This window comes from Protopterus annectens, chromosome 11.part0, assembly GCF_019279795.1.
Source record: "Protopterus annectens isolate FY-2018-M chromosome 11.part0, PAN1.0, whole genome shotgun sequence".
In the NCBI taxonomy this organism is placed as follows: Eukaryota; Metazoa; Chordata; order Ceratodontiformes; family Protopteridae; genus Protopterus; species Protopterus annectens.
In genome coordinates, this window is record NC_056745.1 from 569,637,420 (window position 1) to 569,658,432 (window position 21,013).

At 36.9% G+C, this 21,013-nt stretch overlaps 1 protein-coding gene across 1 annotated transcript in view; it reads left to right on the forward strand.

Annotated features, from left to right (window-relative positions):
* Positions 1-21,013, forward strand: part of OTOGL (otogelin like) — a 3,472,886-nt gene that overhangs the window by 2,433,560 nt on the left and 1,018,313 nt on the right. The window contains exon 38 of the mRNA XM_044088067.1: positions 17,374-17,516. Coding sequence (XP_043944002.1) covers positions 17,374-17,516 — 143 coding nt within the window. The remainder of the gene's footprint in view (positions 1-17,373; positions 17,517-21,013) is intronic.

Consider the following 21,013-nt stretch of genomic DNA (forward strand, 5'->3'; position numbering starts at 1 on the left):
TGTAGACTGTATCTTCTCACTGTGTTTCCATTTTTTAGAAAGCAGCTGATCCATAAGAATCAGGTGGCTGGAGCTGCTGCAAAAAGTGACCTTGAAGTTTAAGGGTTATTGCTTAATGAGTGTTAACTCAGTTTTCTCTGGTCAGTATCTACTGTGTCTTTACTTAGTATGTCTTTGTATATTTGTATCACCAGTATGTATTAAGGCAACATTTTACAATTTTTTTGCATGTTTAATTAGAACGTCTGACTCAGAGTAGCAAAGGTACTATATTAATTGTCAGTGATGAAATCTCAGGGTACATATCACTACTGGCTAAAAGCTAAGGTAACACAGTTACAGGACTCCTTCAACAAACTCTTTCTTTGGGGTACAACTAATAAACTGTTAATAAACTATAAAAATCTATGTTATGCTCTTCTCCTCTCTCACTCTGTTTACCCACAATCTCAATAACAGATCTACAAAACAATAATATACCAGCAGTCACAGAATATAAATACTTAGGAATGACACTGGACCACTCTCTAAACTTACACACACTTATACACATATCTCATTACACATAAAGTACTTTCTTAACTAAAGCTTTGTTATAAGATTTCTCACCTACTTACACCTTTGGCTATGATGGCCATAGCTAAACATGTTCTCCTTTAAAACCTGAAATATGTTCTTCCTCTACCTACCTTCCATTCCTCCTACAGTTCAGAATGTCTTCAGACCTGTAAACAAAATGTTTGGGTTTGCCCTGATGGTATACAACTATACTCAATACTGTCTTCTTCTACAGAAGTAAACTGACTCCCAATAACTGAAGGATCCACCTCCTTACTTAACTCACTTATAATTCAAAATTCAACATGATGGATGCTGGCCCCTCTGAAAAAAAATAAAAAACTCTTTCAAATCAGAGAACTAAACTATTTACTTAGAAAGTCTCATTCTGATCACCTCTCACTGCATGGACCACCCTTTAAAATAACTTTTGGTGAAAGGGCATTTCAAAGACATAGACAGCCATATAAAACAATCTTCTGTCTGATCTCAGAAGGGGAAAAAAATGCTTATCAGATTTTAAAACAACCCTTTCTGCGCAGCTTGTCACTAGCACAGCATGCAAATGTTTAATTAATAAAGGTTAGAAATTTTATTAGGTGTCTCTGACTTTTATATTTGTAACTCTCTGTATAGCATTTTAAACTTTTATTGCTGCAGTGACTTTTCTTTGTTTTATGAATTTAAAATATTGTTTCACTGTAAGTAATTTTAGAGAACTGTACTGGATAACTGTGGTTGTATATGTTCTAAATTGTACAATTGTATGTATTGCCTTTTAGGGCCTGGGTCATAGCTGACAAGGGTCTTTGGGCCAGCGTATCTACCTGCTTAACAAATAAAAATTGATAAAAGAACTCCATGTGCACGTACACCAAAAAGAGGGAGAGCCCCTTCTCTAGGAAATTCATTCTTTTGTCAACTCTTTTATGACAAGTTATAATCCAATGTGTGTCTGATCATTAAGACATAAAACACTCAATACATCTAGACTTGCTGGAGTTTACAGAGAACTGGTATCAGCTAAATTGCAATAGAGTTTTACTCAGTGGTTAAATACATGTGCAATACATTGACTCTATCTGCAGAGTTTCTGTGTTTTATATGTAGTATTTGGCAAGAGGTTATGATAATTTATGTACTATCATGAGTTTATCTGTTTTTGTTACCAATGGCTTTTTTTATTTCAACATTTGGGTGTTTAATTTTTCCTCAGTCTTTTTCTTTTCTTTATGTTTTATATTCTGCTTTAAAGGACTAATCTCTTTTACCGATAGATTGTTTTTTGATTACATTTTTTTTAACAGTGGTTTGCTTTTTTTCAGAGGCTAACAACTTGATTCCTCCTACAGGTTGGTACTTTGCTGCATTTTAAGGCTGGCATATTTATTTTATAAGTAAAAGAGATGTTACATTTCTAAGTAAACAAGAAATTCTTGGACATATACAGTCATGGTAAAACATTAACGGCTTTTGGTAATTATTTTGGTGTTGCATAATTATTTTTGGAATATGGGAGGCAGCAGCTACATGTATTGTGGTTTGTTATTGTTGGATTATTTCAGTTTTTGATAAGTTTTACAGATGCATTTATTTAACTAACAATATGAGTTATGGACTGTATACTTTTTTTTTTCATTTTAGCAATGCATCCCTTTCAAGGAGGATGCACTCGATTAATGCTGGATATATCTCATATCTTTGCCCTAACTGTATCCATAGGCTCTTACATGATGGCACCTTTAACTATTTATTCATACCATACATTTAGGGCCTAAAGTATGATACAATTAGTTTCTTGGAATGTCAGTGGGGTTTTCCCAGACTTTAAAAAGGGGCAAACTATTTTCCCACTTAAAAAAAAAAAAATCCAGACGCAATAATGTTTCAGGAAATACACGTCAATAAATTGAAACATAAGAAACTATAAGGTTTGGATACACAGTGTGTGGTTTTGGGTTCCTATCACATAGTAGAACTTTTATAAGTTCGAACCACATATGGTCGAGACCATAAATTTGAATTTGTAAAAGTTCAAGTGTTTGAATGGAAATCTCCATAAGCGGAGGTTTCCATTTTGTTCAATGTGGTGCGATCTCGGAGTTGGTATATTTAAGTAATGGGGGGTGTGGGGTTTGCAGGTGGGCTTGACCCCCTGCTTACAACAATTTATTTTGTTGTCCATTCTTTTTTTTTTTTTTCATAGTTGAAGTTTTGTAACTTCGAACATAATGGTTCGACCGTTAGGTGTTCGGAGTTATGGAACTTTGACTATGTGATATAGACCCTGTGGTTTTGTATACTACACAAAAGGTAGAAGACAAAGGGTTACTATATTAATTAAGAATATGTTAACCTTTCCTTTGTCAACTAGCAGGGTGGTCAAATGAGATATATATATTTTACTTAAAGATGGCCAGATGGCTCCTTAATTGCTGTAGTCAGTGCATATATCATCCAAGGAACACTAATGCAGACTTTAGATACCTTACTAAAGGGCTGGATCTTCAGCTAGGAGAGAATAGTTATTTGGGCAGCTGACTGAAATATGTTGATAGAAAGTGATAAGGCACATTCAGAGCACAAAAAAAATCTTGTCATGGTAGGCATTTAAAAGGATTTGCAATAAAAGTAGGTATAGCAGATTTATTTAGATGGCTAGCTTCCTCCTTATCTGGTTATACCTGATACTCCCCCTCAGGCATTGATTTTATTCTTGAATTTGTAATTTTTTTTGTCTCTGTGAAGTATTTATGTATGTCTGTACAGATAGAAATTCTCCAAATAGCTATATTGGATCATTTGCCTTTATGGGATCCTTGAGACTTGATAGTATCTGTTTGTGTATTCTTTGGAGAACTAATTTCTTTCTACTACAAGGTATGTTGTCATGAGATATTCAGTATTTCATTCTTTCAATGCTCACACACTTTCATCTAGTATCCTATTTATACCCACCCTTCATGGAATATTGTGAAAAAATTGATTAACATCATTTTTGAAAGAGGTTCTATGAAATCCTTTTGGGTTCTAGATCAGGGTTGTGTTACAAATGCAAATTGGTTTGGCTAAAGAGAAATAAACAGCAAAGTCTTGGATGTTGAATGGGATACATTATTTCAGAGCCTGAGGTATGGTACTAAATCCAGAATATATAGATTTTTGGCTGGCAATGTTTGTTCAGATATTTTTATACCCTGTACAAACTTAGGGTTATATTTCTCATACCATCAAATATCTGTTGGAGTTGTAATTCTGGAAAATTGGTGATTCAGAGAGGTATATTCTGGGATTGTTCAGAACTGCTAACAATGAAACAAGGAACTTCAGACTATTTGTGAGGCTTTCTAGTCAGACCATAAAAGCCGATCCCCTTCCCTGTTTCTTATAGATTATGATCCTATTCTCCAGATTCACTGAGAGATTTTACAGTTATTTATTGGAAAGAAGGTTATAACTACAATGTGCAAATCCAGGCTAATGCCAATGACTTTGGATTTAACTATGTTATTGAAAGATATTAGGGAAATTGAATCACATATTGAGGAACTTTGCTGTATAAATTGCAATTATATTTATCTTTATGACTTGAAAATTTAGAGCAGATTAAATCTATTGTATTATTAGCTGTAGTGTGATGGTTTATATCATTAAGGATAAACCCACATTGTATCACTTGTTTAATTTTCCCATATTGTTAATATTCTTAATTATACTTGTTCTGCATATTTTTTTCTGTTATAATACTTATTCTTGTTCTAAATATATTTATCTGGAATATAATAAAGTGTTTCATTTCTAACAAAAATAAAATAAAACCCCAATATTTTGTTCTGTAGAAAGAGTCTAAAATAATTTATTTATTTTACCAGGTGGTTTCCCACTGTGTGGACACTGGCCATATGCTACAAGTACATCCTGAAGCCCCTTTGCTGTCTCTGTGCCTACTTGCTCTGACACAATATCTCCCTCTGCCAGATTGGTACCAACTGCCACTCACCTGTTTATGGCTAGCACATATTTGAATCCTTCACTGATGGACAAGTTGGAAATGTTTCTGTATCATGGTATAGTATCATCATTAGGTTAGCCGACAGTGACTTTGTAATGCTTGGCCTTAACATCCCTGAAGGATACAGGCATTCTATGTCATTAGTACACCTCTGCCATATCCCTTATATAAGCAGGGCTAGGGTAACTGCTTGTATTCCTCTCTACTTTGAAGGCTTATTGTTATTTCTGTAGTCTTCAGCACAGACCAGACTGGCAGTGGCTGTTACTTGACATTTCCTGTCAAAGTGGCAAATAGGCCACTAGCCACTGAAACCCATCCCTCAAAGCTCAGCCTCCAGAACATGGAATGCTGGCCAAACTCAGGTTCCAGGCTTCATAGACAAAAGCTCCAGGTCTGTGACGAGTTTGCCATAGTTCTTAGTTCATCTGTTTGCCAGGAGAAATATGTTCAGTCTATTTCCATGTTTTGCTCACTTTTCAAACAGTATCCATTGTTATTTTTCTGAGCTTTTTTTAAGTGGACTATTGGCATTGATTATCTAAGTCTGTGTTGTTCTCACTTTTCACACTTAAAACAAAAAGCAAAAAAAAAAAAAAAAAAAACAGCTTAATAGGAAAACCTAGAGCTTATTTAATAGTTACAAAATAAAAACAATAAAATAGCAAGTATCTAGTTAATGCTTTAATCTCTGCTCTTGAGACTTCTTCAGACTGAATACATTTAGCATCACCAAGCATTTATATAATACATGTGATTAAAATAATTTAATGCTTTAACACTTTCTGTTTTAGGGAAGCAACAGAATCTTCTCTGTTGTTTTATCCTGGTGGATAACAAGTGTTAAGTTTAACTTGCCATAAATATTCTTTCTACCCTAATTCTTCCTCAGCATCAAACCTATTGTCAAACCTTTGCAACATAATCTAATACAATACATTTAAAATGCACTTTACATTTGGATGAAATATAATGCTTGTTTGGACCATTTTTGTCATTACCAGCTGATATTGCATACTTGTGCTCATATATTATCTTGTAAAGCTCTCTGGTTGTTCTACCAACATAAAATGACTGACAGGATATGCACAGAGCTACATATACAACAAAGTTAAGACTTGCAAGTGAATCTGTCTCTGATTTTAATCAGCATATTATTTGTCCTTATTTCTTCTATTCCAGTGTACAAATAATTATAAAAATTATAGCTGAGACATTTGAACATCCCTGTTTTTACACTGCTATTCAATTAAGCTTAAGTTTGTCTGAAAAAAAAATCTTGAAGCTTTTGCACAAATAGAGGCTTGTCACCAACTGCTTTAGTTATTTCTGAACAAATGCTATAATGTTCCAATTTCTTCTGATAATGTTCTTAATCTCTATTGAATGTATACGGTTTGCTACTTACATAGCCAAACAGTAAAATCCACATTATTGTTGTTCACATTCTCATTGACTTTGTTTTTCCTACACTGCATGACACACATTTTCAACAGCATGCATATGAACAACATTCTCTTGTATAAACTCTTTACTGATGATGTGTTTCTCGTGTGGAGAAGGGAGCATTGATGCACTTGAAAAGTTTCATAGGCACATCAGCACTTTAAGTTCCTTTCTAGGTTATACCATAGAATATAGTGACACCAGTATAAATTATTTAGATGTCACAATATTAAAAAAATGGTAAGCTTATCAGCAATATATACAAAAATGAAATACAAAGTAATTCTTTTTTAGATTATTCTAGTATGCATTCCACCAGAACTAAGCAAAATATAGTGAAAGGGCAGCTAATGAGAGTAAATAGGCTTACTGAAAAGGATAGGAACTTTATGAAAGAAAGTGAGAGCATAAGCAAGCAACAAATGTATCCACAGAGATTATCCAGTAGAGATGGTAGAAAATCAATTGAAAGACGTATGCAGTACTTCCAGACCTGTGTAAAAAATATTTAATGCATCAGCAGAAATTTTCTAGTGTTTATGTCACAGATTTCTTTTCTTCATTTAAACTACTTTCCCCCTTTTTTCTTTTTAAATGCCATGCACGGCTTAGTGCAAACAAAGCAAACTTGCAAACACAATGAATGTCAGGTTTAGCTGTGCGTAGGGTTACCATAATTCTTTGTATATGAAAGAGGACGACATATTAGAGCACATATTATTTTGTCCTCTTAGGCTGAAGAGCAAAAAAAAAAAAAAAAAAAACTTTTTATTTTCTCTTCAACCTAACCGTGTTTGGGGATTTGATTTTTGATTGGCTCGTATACCGGTATACATGCCAATCAAAAACACGCACAGCGGACCCTTTTCTGTTCAATGCAGAACATCAAGCAGTTCCGTATTGAACAAAGCTCCGTTTTTCTATTGGCCCATATACCGGTATACGAGCCAATCAAAAAAAAAAAAACAAAGCGGAGAAAAAACACCGAAATAGGGATGTCTGTTTTTGAAAATTCTGAGATTTGTCTGGGTTTTAAAACCCGGACAAATTGCAGAATTTTCAAAAACCGCCCAGACAGGAGCCCTAAAAGAGGACATGCCCGGGGAAACCCAGACGTATGGTAACCTTAGCTGTGCATATTTCCTTTGCACAAAGTTTATCAGTGTGCACACCTGGAATAGTGTCCCAGACAGGGAGTAGACAGTGTAAAGGTCAAAAAGGATACATTGTTGCAAATTTGGCTTTACATTGGGCAACACTCCTAAGTGACATATTTGGCAGTTAGCATGCTTCCCCAACACCTGCAGCCATCGAACACCTGCAGACAGTCAACAATTTAAAACAGATACACTCCATTAATTTTGTTGGACACTGTGCAAACACACTAAGTGGAGTTGCATGGTGGGTAACACACAGAACTTAAGAATGAATAGGGAATTATGGCAGCAGGTGTAAGCGTAGGGCTGTAATACAGATGGTCCTGGCCTCTGATCCAGGAAGTACAACATATTTTGCTGTTGTGACTGTCCAGTTTATAGTAATGAACATGAAAATATACAAGTGTTATTTCAACATTCTTGTGGAAACAGGTATAAGTGTATAGCTGTCATACACATGGTCCTGGGTTCTAATACAAGAAATTCCAGACATTTTTACTGTTGTTTAATTTCACATTATATTCAGTCTCACTTATAACACTTTAGAGTTAATCATAAATAGTGGAGCTGATATGAATTATATATATAATCTGTTTTCAGATGTATGACTGAGGGTATACTGCCTACTATGTTTGTATAAGTGCTATCTGGGCTTGGATGGCCTTCACACTTAAGACACATACACAAATTAATCTTGTCAGGTCACGCACATACATGGTTAACACCTTAAACTGTCATCTGTATTTATGAATGATTCAGGACTATGTCTGAGGGCCACTTCTTCTATGGCAAAGATGGAAAATCACCGCTGTGGAAGAAAATGTTTTGTCCCTTATGCATAGGTTTGAATCCCACACTGTAAGAATCAATTTTATCAGTGCATGAAGCCAAACCACAAACGTGTCAGGTCATGAAATTTATGTCCCTAGTGCATGTCTGCAAAGTTAAATCACCTAACAGTTACAGCAACAGTCAACCCTCAAACTAATGTCAAATGTCAGATTAATCTCATTTCCTACCTCCCTCCTGCATATTCCTATATTGCTTTCCCCCTGTTTGCCCCCCCATTTTACCACTTTCCTATTTACCCCATTTTAATACCTGTAACCTGGTCAAAAGTGGAATCACACACAATCCACATAAATCCCAAGAAAACCAATGGAGAAAACCAATGGAACACTTCACTTTTTTGTCTATATGTTCGCGCAGAGTTTGGCATCACTCACCAAAGCCAAGCGAAGGTGAAAGGCTCTTCTGTGGTGCAGTTACTTCCACACAATGCTACTTAAACATGTTGTGCTATGTCAAAAGACAGAAACACATGGTGAAGATTGAGTAAAGTAAAATTCCTTTATTGATACCTATTTAAAAGTATTACAAACACATGGATTTGAACCCTATATCATCTGAGCTCAAAAAGGAATGTGTCAATGCATTTACACCTGCTGACACATAGTCAGTTAAGCAGCAGGTTTGCTTTATACCCTCAATACAGAGAACTAGCAGAATTTTAGAAATAAGCCTCACTTTTGCACACTGCTTAACTATGCACAAACAGGAAAAATGATAGAAGTGTGTATGTCGTGTGCACAAACACTTTGCCAGCAGTGGCTCAAACTTGCTGTTCAGCACACTGCAAAGTGGACAATAGCATATATTGCTTTTGTTTACTGTCCATTTAGTCTTCATGCCTTCAAACTACATGTGGAAACATAAAAATGAAAACCCTATCTAAGAAAATGTCACACATTTACAATGTAGCCATGTGTTACTTCCACCCCTGCACTGGACCCCTGGTCTCTCAGTACTTGTTCACAAATATAACAACTATACTACCTAAATTAAATAACAGATGTTGTGTATACACTATGCACATCTTTACAATGACAATACACATTCAGATTTTTAAATACGTGTAGTAATGTAGACACCTGTTTGCATAGTTTGTAAAGTTTGTAAAGCTATCTCTTAAAGTATATGTGCACATAGGAATTCAGCCACCATGTACTACACATTGCACATTCATCAATCTGGTAGCATATAGAACTTGAAATATCTTGACATTTGAACATGTCTACACATCCATTTCATGCAGGCCTCCCAGCATCATTGCTGCAAACATCCAGTGTTGATGTCATCCACCATAAATTGTCCTTCAGCTTTGCAAAAGTTACACTTGTGCTGCGATGCCTGTGTAAAATACTGTGTTCTCCAGTCTTTGTATTTAGATAGGTAGGGGCTCTGTTCTCACTTCAGTCAACTGGGGTGTGTGTGTGTGTGTGTGTGTGTGTGTGTGTGTGTGTGTGTGTGTGTGTGTGTGTGTGTGTGTGTGTGTGTTTGGACTTGCTTGACATTAGAGAGATCATGTTATACCAGCATGTGGGACACTGCTATTACCATTTTCTCCTCACCAGACACTGCTGATGTCATCAGCTACAAAGTGTTGTCTGACACTCTTTAAGTCAGACTTGAGCTGTGGCATTTGCCTTAAATACAGAGTTCCTAGTTGGTGTACTTAGATATGTAGGGGTTCTGTTCTCACTGCAGTCAAATGATATGTGTGTTTGTGCACTTACTTGACATTAAGGAGAGCATTTTACAACAGCATGTGGGACACTGCTATTACCATTTTCTCCTCTCTAGAAACTGCTGATATAATCAGCTATAAAGTGTTGTCTGACACTCTCCAAGCCATACTTGAGCTGTGGCACTTGCCTTAAATACAACGCTCTCTAGTCATTGTACTTAGACAGTTAGGGGTTCTGTCATCACTGCAGTCATCTGGGGTGTTTGTGTTTGTGCATTTGCTTGACATTAGAGACAGCATTTTACACCAGCATGAGGGACACTGCTATTACAATTTTCTTCTCACCAGACACTACTTATGCCTTCAGATATGGCTGATTTGCAGTTGTGCAGTTTTGCCATCAGGGCATGGTCAGAGACTAGCCTGTAGGCCAGGCACAGGTCACCACCTCCTATAAGATACAGATTACAGTGACAGGTCTTTCAGTCTATCCACATACGTCATGGCATGGTTTCTAGGGCCTGTATTTTCATGGTGAGAAATCATGGACCTTTTCTATATGGACAGTAGTAATAGCTCGGCTGTATGCAACAGAAATGTGTGAGTTTTTAATGCTACATCCATGTCTTTTACATCCGTTAGATGTCCTGAAAGAGGTCATCAAGGGCTTGCATGATGAGAACACTATCATCCTGTGGAACTAGACCAGGCCAATGCATTTGACACAAACCCACACTGAAGTATTCACTCAACACTGTCAGATGTGACCATAAACACCTATATCACCAAGTGGAGTAGACCACTGGATCACATATGTGGCATCTAAATATGTTGAAATGTGTGAAGTGACATATATCTCTGGTCCAGTGATCAGGTCCATACATCGAGGCTATCTGCTAGGCCCTTTCCTCTCCATTATTTAAGTTACAGACGTGAAGATATCTGAGAAGTATTGCAGCAGTATCCATCAGAACACACTAGACCAAAATAAATGGCACCCTCTCAAAAAGAAAAAAAATGTAACTGGTACATCCCTCAAGGTTCTGTCCCAGACCCTTTCATGTTTGAAATCTGTTTTCTCAAGTACTGACATAGCCTTTGGTTAATTAACTTTTCAGGCTAAAAAACGTCATAAACTCCACCTCAGATTCACTAGTAAGCCAATAATATGTTAATTATACTAATAGGTGGACCTCTAATCACAATCTCACCTGTCACCTCTGGTAAAACTAGCACTCCTGTACTGTATCACATAAATGGAATTTACCATATGACTGACACTATCATCTGTGATTCAAGAACTTATAAAGACACCAAACTGTCCTGGAATCAGTATTTGTCCAATACTGTCATAAAATCCTTCTATTTTTGTCATCTCATTTGTCATGGGTTATTCTCTATATCCCAGTCTATCCTAATTCCCCTTAACTCTGCCCTTATTTGCCCCATTTTTAGAATATAGTGCTCCATTTGGCATGTATAGTTCTAAACAATTTTTCTAGCTAAAAAATGCATGCATTTTATAACCAGAATCACTGTTATTCAGCTAGTCTAAGAACCGTGCCCTTATTTTCATTCAGACTCCAGGTAGGTGAATGGATGGGATCCAGGAAATTCATCCCAGGAATCACTTGCTGCAATATTCGGACTATGCGAAACTATAAAATTTTTGCCTCAAGTCCTCTGTATTCCTTTCCTAATTCCCTATTACTCAACTTTTTACTATTTTTCTTTGCCTCTATTTTAATGCAGTCAAAAATATTCTATTTATGTCTTCCAGACTGTCTCCTCCAACCAAAAGTTTCAGAACTATTTGATCTCCTTCAAGGTTTCTTCTGTTATGGTCTTATTGCTTAGGTTTATAATAGTTTACAAATTCCTGTCTTAGTATAACTGATGAATCTGTAATATATGTGTTTACCCTCTCACCTTCAGTGTGCATTGCAAAGGTATTTTACTTGCATTCTCACACGCCATGTTCCCATTCCATTTTCAGCCACTGTAACTCTTTGCTGCACACTCCCAACATTTTAAAGCTCAGCAACATATTATATTTCTGCTGAATTTGTGGACATGCACTCCAGCTTGAGTTAGGATCCCCAGATTCAGCAGAAATATTGTGACAGTCTTGCTGGCTAATAATCACAACTTGAAACACACACACACACACACACACACACACACACACACACACACACACACACACACACACACACACACATATATATATATATATATATATATATATATATATATATAGGTGTGATGTGTGTTTCCCTTCACCTGTGACTTGCTTGTGATAAAAAAAAAAAAACATTACTGTAACTTAAAGTGCTGACTGTTAGAATACCAATAGTAGCATAGAAAGTAGTGTTGCAGTGTGTCTAAATGTGGGTATGTCTCTTTACATTTTTATGGGAAGTATCTAAAGTAATATGGCAGACATTTAATGCGCTCCCAGCATTAGTTGCAATGTGCACAGTAATGTAAGTAAGTAAAAGGTATATGCCCTTTTCCCCTCTGTAGTGCAATCCTGGAGTTAGTACATATAGTTGGGGGGGTGTGGGGGTGTAGCCCCCCACTTAGTTTGATTTTATATCTTCTGATTTATGTTAAGAGGGCAAGAAAGAAGTTTTTAAGTTTTGGAAAGAGTTAGTCATTGGTGTTGTAAGTGTGCATGTCTATGGCTTAAAATTCAGTATTTTGTAATTCAGCATTGTAAGCTTTCAGTATAATGAGACTCAGTTAAATGAGTTTTCAGTATTTTGAAAATTGGGTATTGTGGTCTCTCTCAGTCAAATGAAATTCAGTATTTTTTTTTGTTTTCAGTCATGTGAAGTAGATCCATATGCAAACTGTTATATCTTCTTCTTTCGGATTTTCCCGGTTAGGGGTCACCACAGTGGATCACCTGCCCGCTCATAATTGGCAGTGGAGTTTTACTGTGTTGAGTTGCCAGCCCAGCACCCAACCTTCCACAGAAGGCACACACATGCACGCACTCACACCTAGGGCCAATTTAGAGTGTCCAATCCACCTACAGCATGTCTTTGGGATGTGGGAAGAAACCGGAGCACCCGGAGGAAACCCATGCAATCACAGGGAGGACATGCAGACTTTGCACAGAAGGCACCCCAGCTGAGGATCGAACCATTGAACCTCTTGCTGTGAGGCAGCAATGCTAACCGCTGCACCACCACGGCCGCCCGCAAACTGTTATATCTGATTTGTCTAAAAAATAATTTATTAGAACGTTATTAGGCTCCTTTTCATTCAGTTTATGTAGATTGTTTTAGATTTTTATGAAGTTGCCTGTTTGTTTATACAAAGTTATGTAGGTGCCAAAATGTTGGCATTTGTATGAATTAGAATATAACTGACATTGCTTTATTTATTTATTTTATTTATTTGACATTTGTTAACAGGGTTAGTCTGTCTGGGCAAGGAGCCCTTTTTCAGCAAAGGCCCGAGGAGAAAAGCTCCAACATATTCAAAAATGCAATATAAAATACAATATACAAGAATCCTAACAATAACAAAAGAGAATAAAAAATATTTACAATAAAGTAGCACATTAGAATTTAACACAGGTAATATTCAAGGTTGAAAGTTACAAAGTAAAACAAAGACCATATGTATGAAGTAGTGAAACAGAGGAAGTAGTTTAGGTTGTCACTTGTCAAATTTTATGTAAAACAGTTGACTGTTTAATAACAACATAAAGGATGAATGTGTGCATTATTACTGAATGTAAATGTACAAGTAATATGGATATTGAATAAAAGATTTCCATGAAGTTTGTTGTAAATGTTATTTGGGATCACTAAAAGCGAATGGTTGCAAAATGTTGAGACTGGACAACAGAGAGTTACAGTGGCTGCAAATGGAAAGGGAACATGGCACTGATAATTATGCCTCCCAACAACCCCTGGTAATTATACATACTATCTCCAAGATAAAAAATGTCAGAAAAAGGGCATATTGCCTAACTCAATGCACCTGTTGACCAAATTTTGTTGACTAAACAGATATCGGCCAGACATAGTTTCTATCAAATTCACTTCTCCCATATATATGTGTGTGTGTGTGTGTGTGTGTGTGTGTGTGTGTGTGTGTGTGTGTGTGTGTGTGTGTGTGTGTGTGTGTGTGTGTGTGTATATATATATATATATATATATATATATATATATATATATATATATATATATATATATATGTATGTATGTAGATAGATATATAGTTAATAATACTGACACATCAAAATACCAATCAAAATAGACATGCATTAATGCTGATAACTGAAAGTCTCTCAACTAACAATATGGACAATGAACACAAACAGCCCATGCCCTACATTAAACTCATCACAACATAAAGACATTAAGTCTCATTTTGTGATCAGTTTAAAAAATAATAATAAAACAGAGAAAATCCCCACACTTAACATTACAATTAGACATAATTTGTCTGACAAGAACTGTTACTGAAAAGCTGTTTTGTAAGGTAAGATGTAAGGTTGGAGTAGGGGTAGTGATAGGGTTAGGGTTAGTACAGGAATAGGAATAGACAGGGAGGTTTTCTCTAACAGTACCGCTATGCTAGACAAAAGGATATGCATATCATAAATACACACACGACAGTAAAGGTAGCTCCTTACCTAGTCCTTACTCTAATCCTAACTTGCACAAACAGTCTCACCCCTAACACCAACCCACTTACCTCTGTCAACAAAATGAATGTCTGGTAAAATGAAAGTTAAAACAAGTATTAGATAAAATTACCTGCCACAATCTATCTATCTAACTATCTGTCTATCTACAAATGATAGCATGTATATTATCTACACAGAAAAGAATGGTTTCAATACCTTATCCCCGAGGAAATATCACGCTTGTTGTTTAACTTCTTTCCATATGTTGTTGACTGAATTACATTCGTACTAGGTGATGTCTTCTATTACTGTTTATAAACACAACAGTAAAATGGTTTTCTGTGTGCATCTCCCTGGCATCTTCACCTTGTCTGATGACAACAGCAGTGTAGTAAGCAAATGTTTCTTCCAGTATGATTTGTTGGCTCGACTTACAGTCATCTGTTTGACATTATCTGAGATCTACTACTATTGTCAGCCAGGAATATTCACTTGAAAGCTGAAAATCACATCCATCTCTTTCATCTCAGATGTCAATCTCTTTTCACTGAAAACAACGTCATCTTCTGTTTCAAATTTTTTCACTGGTTTTAGTACAAACATTTATAAAGTACAAGAAAGCATTATAAGAAATAAGCCAATACAGAAATGGAGTAAGGTGATTTTGCCAATAGGGGCGGTACAAGTAGGGGTACAGAAAATTGGAAAGAGGGGGCTGGAATTTCCTGGAGAAATTTAGCAACGGAACCAAGGTATTGGAGCAATTAACTAGAAAGTAAAAGGTGAATGAGGCCAAAGAGAAGTTTCAACTGCAGGTCAGAGACTACCTTCCCTACCAGGAATATAGAAGCAATATGAGCAGTGTACAAAAAATAATGACATACATTAAAATTGAATAAACAGTAACTATCACACAAACTGATGTACAATCCTGAAAATGGCCAGCACTGAAGAACCTACTACAAATATACTTCCCAACCAGATGTCTCCAATACACAAAGTACCATTTTACGTAACTATCTTTAACTCTGCCACTGACTTCTTGTGCTTCTCCTTTGTCTCTGTATTATGGAACAACTTGCCAATATAGCTTAACCAAATTGAGAGTAACAGTCTCTTCAAAAACCAGTTTAAACAGCAGTTCCTCAACTCCTGTCTCTGCTCCCGGTCTGCACCAACACCAGAATAATTTTACTCTGACCAATTCACCACTATACTAATATCTTCCTCCCAATCTATCCCCTACCTTTACTGAAAATTCAGTGCACTTTCACTTACTATACAGTGTAACCTGCCTCACACACTTAAACTGCCCTAGTTACCACACTACTGTTCTCCATCCACTGGCCACTTATGCAGTAAGCCACCAAATGTGGACATTACCTCATCTCTCAAAACTCCTCTCTCATGCCATTTTTGTTATCCATAATCTTTCTTTTCTAGGTAAAATTAACTATAATTTATTTTGATAAGTTAGTTAATATCACAATATCAGAACATGAAAAAGACAGGTGTAATGTGTGTAACAGAATGCTGAATTCCTATGTTATATATCTCTGTTGCAACCAGTGTTCTTATTTGTGTAACTTCTGGTTGGGTGAAAATTCTTTATCACAAAACACCGCACTTAAATGTAAAGACACATCATTCAAAAATGACAGTCGTTTATAAATTCCTGTCTCTCATCTTGGTCATTTTCAGAAACATTTCTTGAACCTAATAAGAAGTTTCAAATACTGTGGTCTAACCTTGAAATGGCCTGTTGCTACTACTATGAAGCCTTCTGGTGGCTTTGCTGCAGTGTTATTGCTGTACTGTGTCACCTCGTGCTGTTATCAAAAGATGGGGTCTAACCAATGTTGCCAATGGGCATCAACTGACAGGAACATTTAAAGACAAATTTATTTCTTCTAGATAATACTGTCATGGATGGTGCAGTGGTGCAGTTTTTGCACTGTCGCCTCACAGCAAGAGGTTCTCTGGTTTGATTCTCGGCTGTGGTGCCTTCAGTGCAGAGTCTGCATGTCCTGCCTGCATTCGTGTGGGTTTCCTCTGGGTGCTCCAGTTTCCTCCCACGTTACAAAGACATGCATCTGGAGCATTTCTACCCGGGCCTCCACTAAAAATTGGCTTTGTTCTAAGTCAGACGTTCCCGGTAAACAAATGTTAAATAAATAAATAAAGTAAATAATGGGTAAGTGTCCATATTATGTTTGCAGTGTTATACATTGTTACCTGAAATGCTGAGGTTTGTTCCTATGTTGGATTCTTTTGAATTTTTTCCTGTTATTTTACTTTTACAAAAAAATCATGAATAAATTATGATTACTAAAAAATAAGTTGGGTATTGCAAATCAGTGAATGAAAGAATTAACTGTTTTGTTTTCTTTATGGCTTTCATAAACAACATTATCTAGTTTTGGTGGTGTAATTATGTGATATTCTGATGTTGTGTCAGTGCACAGCTTATTATTACTATATTTACACTAAACATGAACGGTATGCCCATCTGTGACTGTTCAGTGATAGCTGGAATTTCATCCCACTTAGAGTCTTGGATTTGTGCACTTGTATCATAAACTCTTTGAAGATGTTCTGCATTATTCTGAATGCTCATGAATTCCAGTCTTTAGGTATTATGTTTACTAAGCAGACTGATATGTTTGTAATGGAATTGAGTTTGTATATTGTACTGAATAAGCAAGAAAGTTTTAGACTTCCTTTGAGCCAGTCATAGTTTATCAGTAGTTCATCATTTGTTTTAACTCCTAGATAATACTTATACTAATAATTTATCCCTCATCACATTTAAGCATAGAATCCAAAGTTATGGTTGACAGAGAGCTGTTCAAAACTAAATTGCAAAATGTTCTTTCTCTGTATAGATTTAGAGTAATAGTTTTCAGTGTTATTTTTTAGAAAAAAAAAACATTTAAATCGTTATAACAAAAGTATGAATTTACATTCAAAATATTGAAGTGAAGTTCATTATTAAAATTAACATGTCATGGTTCTTTTTTAGGTCTTTGCACTTTGCTGTCAGACCTGAGCATCATAACATTTGATGGGAATAATGCAGCTCTCTATAATGTTGCTTCTTATGTCTTAGTCAGCATTCCTGGAGAAACAATTGTTGTTCATATTGAAAAATGTTCCACGCATGAGGTAAGATATGGCAGCTTCTGAAAACCAAGATTACAGACTTTTGTTACAGATTTTACAAAAGTTTGTGAGTGTCATTTGTTTAATTAATAAAACAAAATATGACTTGAAATAAGCAGGTCTGGTGTGTAGAAAACCTAGACTGTTTCAGTATTCTCTTAGACTCATTATCGGGTGACGGTAAAGAACAATACATTTGGATATCTAATTTGTTATAATCATTGTCTTCATCAGCAAGGAATCAATCATCTAGAGACCTGCTGTCATAATTGCCAGGGTCTTTACCTCCCATGCACTGATCACAATGTTCAATTCTGATCTCTGGCTAGTGGCTGCTTGGAGTTTGTATGTTCTCCTTGTGTATCTGTGGGGTTCCTTCCACCACCAAAAAAACATGCTGAATGTTTCCATCTGAGAGCCATGGGCAGCAGCAACTCTACATGATGCCCTATAGAGGGAAGAGCTTTATAGACAAAACACTTTGGGCATCAACTGTGATGTGTAGTATCTTCAGGATTGGAGAACACAGATTACAGACTGCACACCATGACAGGGCTAGCGACTTGATAGTGTAAAATATGGCATGTAGGTGATTTGGTCATGTTGACTAATGTCGCCAAATGGAGATGAGCATGGGTATTTGTTGGTGATAAGTATGTTGAGGACCTGGCCTTACTCCGACCTACACCAGGGACCCTTGCTAATGGTGCAAGGAATGTATTTACCACCATAAAGCTCAGAAGCCCTATGTCAATAAGCTAATGGCTGGCCAGTGTCCATTTGCCCAGTCTGGGTTACCTGGGATAGTTCTGTTGAGTGATACCTGGATGCAAAACCTGCCTAACATGAGCTAAGAATTGCTGCATTCAGTATAGGTTTACTGACAGGACATTGCTTGGAAGTGAATGACATGATGGTACAGAGGAGGCTGGACATCCTATATATTCAAGAGACAAGATGGAAGGGCAGTGCAGCAAAACAACTTGGCTTAGGATCCAGAGTCTGCTACTAAAGAGGCCGACAGGCTAAAAATGGTGTGGGAATTGTGGTGAGAGAGGCTTCAGAAGACAGTGAGGGATGTCATAAGCATTAATGCCAGACTCATAGCAATCAGAGTCCAGTGTAATGATAGGGCAGTATTCATAATCTCAGCCTATGCCCGACAGTAGAGTTTTGAGACTGACGAAAAGAGTGCATTCAGACATCTGTTGTAAGACCTACTAGATAAAGCAGGACAGTATGAAATGTTTAAATTGATGCATATATCAGGGCAGACTGATATGATGACTGCCTGTGTCCACATGGGTGGGGCAACAGGATTAAAGAAGGAGAGGCCTTTCCAGACTTCTGTCTGGCAAATTGCTTGTTAGTTGACAGCACATGATTCAGAAAAAGAGAGAGTCAGAAGATCACATGCAAGAGTGGCCAACAACCAATTCAGGTAGACTTCCTCCTAATAAGGAAAGAGCATTGGGGTAGAATCAGTGATTGCAAAGTCATCCCCAGTGAAACAATTGGCCCACAGCATAAACCAAGGATTGCCACAATCAGATGTATGCACTAGTACAGATAATGCTCTAAGGTCAACAGAGACCAGGCTGAAGACCTGGAAATTGACTGGAAAGAGAGTACAACAGTTCAAGGAATTGCTCAGAGCTCTAGTACCCCAAGCAGAGGAGGAAATAGGAGGAGTTGAAGAAGAATGGCAGTGCCTCAAAACAGCATGTGTGTTGGCTACAGAACAGATATGTTCCCAAAAAGGCATGGAAATAAGGCACATAAGGAAAGCTGATGGTGGAATTTTGGCTATTGCTAGGAAAGTTTATACAATAACTCTTAGCCTCTAATAGCTATCATCTTTTGCAGGTTATAGTTGCTTTACTTCATACTGTCCCTGGCTTCTATTTGGGAAGTGCACTAAACAGGCTGTTTAAGCTTTTCATTTGTCATAGTTACTCACTCTTACCTGTAGCTGTCCTTTGTCCATATAGCTTATGCAACTAATTGTTTCCCTTGCAACACCTTCCCAGGTCATTTTAACCCACTCTGGTCACCCTTATTACATTTGGGCTCACTTCGCTCCCCCTACCCAACCCCCATTCTCATCCACCCCACCCTCCTTATATGTATACCTTTCCTAACCACATCCATTGCTTACCTCACCTCTCCCCATCTGTCAATCACTATTATCTATGCCCACAACCCTATCCAACACTTTACCCTTCACCCTCTTACAGTAATCTACCCTGTCTCATTCAAATAATAGTTGCTTCTTAACACATAGCCCTAATCCTAGCCCACTCCCTCATATACTATTTCTAACACCAAGTACAATTTAATTGAATATGTCACAGCCAAAGTCTATCACAATAATAACCTCCTTTCTCTGTCTTCTAAGTCTAGCTTAACATACTGCCTCTTATCATTCATACCACATTACTAACTGTGCCTCTCCAACTCTACCTTATAAGCATAACCATTATCAGTTAAACTTAACCTTCATATCTCCCCTCAGCATTTCAATATCTCCAAAGTGCTACTCTTTACTTTTAGGCATATTGATACCCACATCTCTGCATGCAGCCTATACAAACATGACAGACTATTATCCAAACTAAGCCATCTTCTTCTCCACTCCCTCACCTAAATAAAACTCCAAGCTGACATCCACCCTAACCCAGGCCCCACACTTACCACACCCCCACCAATCCAAACATCCCCCTATTCCACACCTTACCCAAGTAGTCTAACTCCATTCAATTCCTGTCCACACTATCCACTATCCACTACCAAAATGATGCAACACTGATCTATTCATAACCAATTTTAACCTTAGAAGTATAATAAGAAAAGTTCCAGTATTTCATGCTGCCCAGACATAGTTGTGATTACTGAAACCTGTCTAAAGACCCATATAAAAAATGAGGAAATACTTCCCAGCAGGTATAGCATAGTTTGATTAGATAGGTTACCAAATGGCATGGTGGTATTGCCATCATGTTTAAAGACACACTCAAACTGGTGCAACTAAACCCCACCCCTCCAGATCTCCACAGCTCCAAAATATTAACTACACATCTAGAAATCAACTTCCATAAATCTATAATTTTCATTACTATCTACCTTCCTCAGCTAACAACCTCCCTAGCATAGAAAATAGTCTCTGCCGGGCCTCTACCAATTTTCCCAAATAAACAATAATATTAGGAGACTTCACCTTAGATTGGTTTACTTGTTCCTCCAAAACTCCCCAAATTTCATAAACTTATATAACTTCTGTTAAACCATTATCCATCCCACACACATAGATAAGCCATCTACACTAGACTGGATATTGATAAATAAACCCAATATTGATTAAAAAGCTGTCTGTCTTCCAGATACCCTTAGTAATCACTCTCCAACCTTTCTTCTCAGGAAATGACTACACATAACTAATAACTTCTCTTACAAACATATCCACAACATAAAAAAAATGTTCCCCTCTATATTCAATACAC